The sequence below is a fragment of the Sphaeroforma arctica genome (assembly GCF_001186125.1).
Source record: "Sphaeroforma arctica JP610 unplaced genomic scaffold supercont1.1837, whole genome shotgun sequence".
NCBI classification, from domain to species: Eukaryota; class Ichthyosporea; order Ichthyophonida; genus Sphaeroforma; species Sphaeroforma arctica.
In genome coordinates, this window is record NW_014038721.1 from 1,012 (window position 1) to 8,696 (window position 7,685).

The 7,685-nt window shown below is 41.9% G+C and overlaps 2 protein-coding genes across 2 annotated transcripts; one reads left to right on the forward strand and one right to left on the reverse strand.

Moving 5' to 3' along the window:
• Positions 1–1,328: 1,328 nt before the first annotated feature.
• Positions 1,329–5,101, forward strand: SARC_11713 (acetyl-CoA C-acetyltransferase). The gene is made up of 6 exons (XM_014294194.1): positions 1,329–1,486; positions 2,101–2,181; positions 2,927–3,138; positions 3,452–3,747; positions 4,115–4,272; positions 4,629–5,101. Exons 1-6 carry the CDS (start codon positions 1,391–1,393, stop codon positions 4,980–4,982), a joined length of 1,197 nt encoding a protein of 398 aa, XP_014149669.1. The 5' UTR covers positions 1,329–1,390; the 3' UTR covers positions 4,983–5,101.
• Positions 5,102–6,028: 927 nt separating this feature from the next.
• Positions 6,029–6,471, reverse strand: SARC_11714 (hypothetical protein; the record flags this gene model as incomplete). Its single annotated transcript, XM_014294195.1, has 1 exon — positions 6,029–6,471. The coding sequence occupies one exon, from the start codon at positions 6,469–6,471 to the stop codon at positions 6,181–6,183; it is 291 nt and encodes a 96-aa protein (XP_014149670.1). The 3' UTR covers positions 6,029–6,180.
• Positions 6,472–7,685: the final 1,214 nt, after the last annotated feature.

The window sequence follows — 7,685 nt, forward strand, 5'->3', positions numbered from 1 at the left end:
TATCTAGTGTATTTGTTACGTGAGGCCCTGCCTGGGACGCCACGGGGACCGAAAGTGTTTAATCATAGGGGTAATTTACTTAGTTTATATTCAGACATTCGGGCCTATTGGTTATTTTGTAGAGGGTCTCAAATGGGCAAAACCCATTCCAGCCGGGGAAAAAAGCGTTACGGACCTTTTTCAGTCGGATTTTTTAGCGTCACCGACGTTTTTTGGCTACTGACAAAAAATCGGTGATAAAGTCTTACGCTTTCAGTAATAAAACACGATTGGGACGCCGCGGAGACTGAAAGCGTATACTCAGAGGCGTATTTCATTTTGTTCATATTCACGTATATAGAAACTGGGCCCTTTGTTTAAAAAAAAAAATTTATACAAAATGTGGAAGGACTCAAGGGGGTCTACAAATAGGTCAAATATTTGGGGACGGGCAAAAAAATCGGTGATAAAACCCGGCTGAGACGCCTCAGGGACTGAATGCCCATAATCAGAGGGGGTTAATTCATTTTGTGCATAATCACGTACATAAATAAATACATAAATATAAATATTAGAAATATTGGTAAAATACTTGGGCCCTGTTTGTGACAATAAAAAAATTAAAATTAAAAAATAGTGAATTGACGAAACGTTAAGCGTGAGCGCAGAACTCATCGGATTTAAATATACGTTTTAACGTATCGAGGATTATATCCTGATGGAACTATTTTTTTATGTATAAACGTTTATCAACGCACAACAAATAGCTAATCGTATATTCATTGGCGCTGAATCGAGAGATCAGGTACTGGCATAAATCAGCAGGCTTGCCAATTCTTTTGTCCTGTCCCTTCTTCGTGTAACGAGGTGCGATACGGCCCATTGTCGAGTCATTGAGTGCACAAACAACGGGCGAACGCTGCCAAATGTAAGAGAACTTTTTTTTAGACCGGAGGTCTTCTTGTAAAAATACAAAAGGGTCTTCAACTGTAAATGGTAGTAAGGTACCCACTATAAGGTACCCACTATACAGAGAGAAACTTTTGGTGTTCGCCTGTTCTGGGCTGATCGTTTGTAGACGAATATTTTACACTGCTTTTTAAACTTGTGATTTGCGAAGGCCCTGTGCATGATCAGCTGACACTTGACAGCTCCCCGCCTTATATATTTATTTTGTTTATTTATTTATCTTTCTGCGTGCCGATAATACTCTGGTGGTAAATAGTGAGGGAGTGGGCTCTGGCCGTCTGGCGTCTGTGCCTGAAGCCCTGAACTCCTGAAGCCCTGAACCTCTGGGGTTAATATAACATATTTCTGATATTTACACATACGAATAAATTAAGGTCACATACGCAATTACTTGTCATACTTCCACATTGCAGCATACAGTCACTTTGTGTTATATTCCAAGATGTCCCGCACAGCCGTTATCGTTTCCACAGCACGTACACCGTTGGCGAAAGCTTTCCGTGGTGCGTTCAACAATACACACGGTGCTGCCCTGCAGGTAAGAATGCATCTAAGATTCTCTACAGTACCAATAAAGAGTGTTTAGCTGTGTATTATGCGCTGAAATATTTGTGACGCCAAAGTGTGCAAGTTGTTCATCAGTTGCTGCGTACGCTAACGTTCATATATGTTTGAGTCTACAGATAAATCTGTTACACCTAACCATATACGCTGAATTTTTTTAGGAATACGATAGTGAAAATGCAGGTTGACGAAGACTAGGGCCGCAGCGATAGCAGTAGTCAATGATACTGGCATTGTCCAGAAGCTCTTTAATATATAGAATCTGCATACGGCATACGCTTCAGAATAGGTCCACCTGGGTGGGCAGTACTCCATTGTATGCTAGCAGATACTCTATTCCACATTGCATATGACAATGCCGCGTCAGGCACATAAAAATCCTTACAAGCACTTCCACCTGGATTAAAAAACCCATTAAATGATAACTGTACGCAGCTGTAAATCTACGGAAACCAACTGACTTCCATAACGGACTTACTAACCTCGTCAACTTTGGTACCGGACTTACTACCAGTAGGATGCGAACTGACCCGAGGTATCATACTATTGGTAGGCACTAATACAACTGCATTGATTTTATCCATTCAGGGACACTGCATCAAGCACGCGGTTGAGAGAGCCGGAGTTAAACCAGAGGATATCGAGGATGTGTTCATTGGCTGTGGAATGGTAAGGGGAACAACTCTTTATGTTATTTGTATTAGATTCGGAGTAGATATTATTGTTTTCGTATGACAATGAAAATGTAGCATTAGCCGAGTCTTATCCCAATGTATTACGGAATTCGAGCAATTCGCAAAGAATACAGTGTTCGTGTAGATAGTATTGGTATTTCTGTATCATTAAGATGGGGAATTTGCTCGTATTTTGAGGTCAGTAGATTCAAAAGAATATGTCAGAGTCATATCTCACAGTAGTAGGTGCGTGTGTTTATACTAGGAATTCTAATTCTACGCGAGTTAATAGTCACATACATCTCTCCATATTTAACAAAAGTATCATAGCAAATACTTGGGCCAACAATGTTATTGGTGAAGATTTAAAGTGATTTTTTATGCACATTGGTGGTGCGTACGGAGTGTATAGTTACGTACCTCTAGTGTGGTAGTGCATGTACATTCATATATAGACATATGTGCTTACGAATGTGCAGCTATTGCAAAAATGGATCGGAATCGACATCTGCCATCCCATAATATTCCGAGATCTTTCCTGTTTGTAGAGAATTCAGAGGCACATCGTTGCGATTGGATTTTCTCTGGTTTTCAGTCGCAAATGGTCAAATAGCCACGTTGGTTCCTTTTTTATTCTTCAAATAGGTGAAGTTCATATTTACATTCCTTGAATAATTTGTCCAATAAGTTAAATATGATAAACAACAGACTCACGTACTGTCAAATTCCCACCCATTCAGCCCGAGGGAGCCACTGGTATGAATGTTGCCCGCAACGCCGCTCTTTGGGCTGGGTTGCCCGTAACTACCAGTGGTGCTACTATAAATAGATTCTGTAGTTCCGGATTGCAGGCCATTGCCATGGCTGCCCAGTCTGTGATTGTTGATCAAGTGCCTATTGCTATTGGTGGAGGTGTTGAATCTGTCTCTCTGGTCCAGGAGTCTGTTGGGAAGTAAGTCCGTTATGCATATCTCATATCGAGATGACTGTTGTTTGGAATGTTTCTATATTTATTGACATAGTATTCAGTCTTTTGCTGCCCATGTCTAGTTCGAATGATATCTTCAGCGTGTGACTAAAACATATCAACTACATAAACCAGCACACTTTGGTACCCAAGCATAGATATATGCAATCAGGCTTCTGTAAGCCCAAAATCTGGACGGCTGTTTCCGTCAGAATATACGCTTACATTCACATACCAACAATTGAACAAGTCAGCATATATAATTAACCATATATATATATATAATTCATCCTCACAGGGGAGTGAAGACCGAGCGCAAGCTATTTAAGGAGTACCCAGGACTCTGGATGCCCATGATTCAAACGGCTGATATTGTCGGTGCACGTTACGGTATTTCGCGAGAGCGTTGTGACGAGTACAGTCTAATGAGTCAACAACGTACTGCCAAGGCACAGAAGGAAGGAAAGTTCGATGACGAAATTGTTCCTATGACAACGATGATGAAAGTCAAGAACAAGGAGACCGGAGAGATTACAAAGCAGGAGGTCACGCTGGACAGAGACGACTGCAACAAGCCCAATACAACTCTAGAAGGTAAGTGGTAAACATATATATATGTACATATATATACAAATGTCTAAATAAGGAAATGTCAGTCTTTAAACACCATAAGATCGAATTCGCCCGAATGTTTTGTATTCGAATGTACATGCCCGGTATTTCCCCCCAAAATAATAATAATACTGTACATGCATATATATTGTGTGAAAGCAGATTCGGCATTTCTGAAGGCCGCTTGTGCTGACGAACATCCGATAGCCTTCATAATTCGAGCTTCATTAGTGATGTATACAATCAAAGTGCTTTATCTGGTCCAGACTCAATTGCTATACTTGCTGATTCATCAAAATTATCACTTTCCAGCGCTTAATAGTTCATACCTACACATGTATATCTACAGGTCTACAATCTCTAAAGCCCATCCGTGGTGAAGAGGATCCTAACGCTGTCGTCACAGCCGGTAACGCCAGTCAATTGAGTGACGGTGCCAGTGCGTGTGTGGTCATGGAAGCCGGTGAGGCCGAGAAGCGTGGAGTTACACCTCTTGGTATCTTCAAGGTAATATATGTTATCTATGTTTATATATATATATATATACGTGTCAGGAATATATACATATATAAGGATATATATTCATAGACATGTACATGTGAGTTCTCGAGTGTATACGTGAACTTTTATATATGTATATATATATATCAAAATACATATATATATATGAGTATATTCTTTTCTACTTGTGTATGCTACAATAATCCTCAAATATATATTTAATTTCGCCGTTGCCGGACACTGGTGCGAGGAGGTAGGCAGCAGGGCCAGATCCGTCTTCATTTGTTTATAGACACCCACATGTATATTTATAATACTGGTCAAAGACATTCGTTTACACAATGCCCATTCCAATCTGTTAGGGTTTCGCCGTTGCCGGATGCTCGCCCGAGGAGATGGGCATCGGACCCGTCTTCGCCATCCCCCGCCTACTACAGCGCCACGGTCTAACCGTTGACGATATCGACCTGTTCGAGCTCAACGAAGCCTTCGCTGTACAGGTACTATACTGTGCCGATAAGCTCAAGATCCCCATGGAGAAGCTCAATGTAAACGGAGGGTCTATCGGTATCGGTCACCCCTTCGGCATGTCTGGTTCACGTCTTACTGGACATGCGCTGATTGAGGGCAAGCGTCGCGGTGCTAAGCACGTGGTGGTGACCATGTGTGTGGGCGGCGGTATGGGTGCCGCTGGTCTATTCGAGGTAGTCCACTAAATTATACGTTCTATTTAAAAAGGAACGAAAAATTGAATGTAAATTTGTCTAATTTAGAATGCTGTGGTAAATTTAATAATTAAACTCGAAAATGTAGTAGAACATAATCTCATCACCGATCTCACGACTCACGTTGTATGCGTATGCCTGTAGTATATTTCAACCTCCTGCTTAGTAGATGGGGTTTATGCTGATTGAGCTCGTGTGTTGTGGTGGCTACTAACACCTGGCCTATCGACTTGATCAACTATGTTGGATTTGTGATCGTTTCTAATGAATGCCGTTCACCTTGCTTGTCATCCTTTTACAGAATACCATGCTTGTGTGTTTTAATAATAAAATGAATATGTATGATGGTGCTTATTAACAGCTCACCTCCATTATGCCTACTCTCTTGAACCCACTACCGTGGTAAATTTGTATGTATGTGTGTAAGTACATAGCCTTCTAAATTGACAAAGACTATGGTAAATACAGTACGCAAAACTTCAAATCCTAAAACATATAAGACTATGGAAAGCATTACACATAGGTCACAGCCTTCTTCTTGTATGATTCCGAAGAAGGCTATACAATACAGACAAAAATATATATATTTACCGGCTTCAACTCTGAGCTCTAAACTCAGCCTCCTTTTTGCGAGGAACCGTGTTCATACAGGATATTTATATTTATATATAAGTTCCGAACCCTCTACCTTATGATGTCTCACGTCCTGCTGCGCTGGTATATCATCCCTCTCAGTTGCTAATCTCATGCTCACTTCAGAGTGTTGAGTATGTCTTGTGAACACAGAATGTACCAAAATTAGCGCCGTGGCCAGGTCGCCCTCCAACGTCTGTGTGGTTATGAAATCAAGCACACGTATACAAACTCAGAAACATCCTCGTACACGGTTTGGACCCAGTAGGTCCTCAGCACGCTGTAGGAGTGACTAGCTCACCAACTGTATACTAAAAACAATGCAGTAGCGTTGTGTGGACATGTACACAAGCAAGTACACTCCAACTTAGAGAAGATCCTCGTGCACACTCCAGGGTTTTCTCAGTATAGCTCTGGCGTAATGTAGAGTGACGGAGTCATCAACAGTAGCCAAGCCATCCAACAGAGTCTGTGTGCTTATATGCTCAAACACCCTATCTTTTCCACTCCCCCTCTCTCGCACAGTACTACTAGCAAGCTCATCACATATCGGACATCAGCCAACTGCGACACAGTGATTAGCATCCAAGTACGATTGTTCGAATGCCCAATCCGGTCTCTGCTCACCGTCCAGCTCAAACTTAGTTTCCATGGCAACCACACCCCACTCGTCGAAGGCACACGCTTTGTCCTGTGCGAACACCACATTATGTAGATACAAGTGTAACCCCTCGCCTGTTGCCTTTATGTAGCTTTCTTTGGGTGTCCAGATGCGATAAAAGTATTCTAATGGACAGTCTGAAGCCCTGATCTCGATCCATTTCTTTGTAGAGCATTGAGGGGTCATGAGATCAAAGAAATCGTCTGTATCTTCCTATGCATTTAGACTCATGGCGTCCACCCCGCACATCCTACCTATTTCCCCAGCGAGCACAGAGTATTCGCCATGGTGTGATACATTGCATTGCCAACCCGTGAGTCATTCTATATTATTTGCTTCATCGGTATCGAAAGCTGTATCCAAACCTGTACGTGTTTGTAACGGCGCATTCGATTGGTTCAATATTTTCAATACAGTAGGCTTGTTCCGCGCTGTTCATCCGAGTTTAACCTCATTCCACGGCACATTTAAAGTCTCACACACTGCCTTTCGTAGTAGAAAACGGCCCGTGAGTGCTAGTATAGCATTTCTTCAGAACTGAATCGACCTATACGTGTACACTCTTCCGGTTGAATGCTTCGTAAACACGTTAATAACTCGGTTTCACTTATATTCCATGCTTTGCAGTTGACTGCCCAGCGCAAGTGGTTTGGATGTGAAACTTATAATCAGGATGAAACAACAATTGCCTTCTGGAGTCTGGATGGAGTCTACTAAATTTACGATTTCCGCCGCCTAAAACAACTTGACATCGTAGGTCGTAGGATGTGCCTAAAATATTTCGAGACCTGTCATATCATTAATATCACTCTGTCTACTCTACTACATTGAGGTTTATTCAGTTGACTATGACTCTACTAAATAGTAGAGAGAGAGAGAGAGTAGTCAGTAGACCCTGTGGCCTGCGGCCTGTGGCTGTCAGACAGTGTCACAGTGAGTGTCAGTCTGTATCTGAGTGACTGGGTCATCGTGCCTGTGTCATCCAACATAATCATTTGCACAATATTTACTGTTTCAGAAGGCTATGTTTATCTTGAATTATTTATGACCTATTCCATCCACTGAGTTTAATTCATTAGAAGGCTATGCTACCTCAGTGGTATATATACATGCTGTATAGTGTAAACAGGTAACATACTGAGTATACTGCTTCCTATACTGATACAATCCAGGGTGTCCGACTGTACTGAACACGTAGAACGCGAAGGTCTGAAACAAACTCGCACACCGCAAAGATAGTACAGGCCAGTTCTAACAGTACTGGCACCCAAGTGCAGCCTAATTCTGGTACTACAACAGTGGTTGACAGGAACCCTAGCACTAGGACACCAGAAACACCGGATCGCTATGAACAACCACGTGTTGAGTATTCTGGTGCATAGTATATCTACATATATATA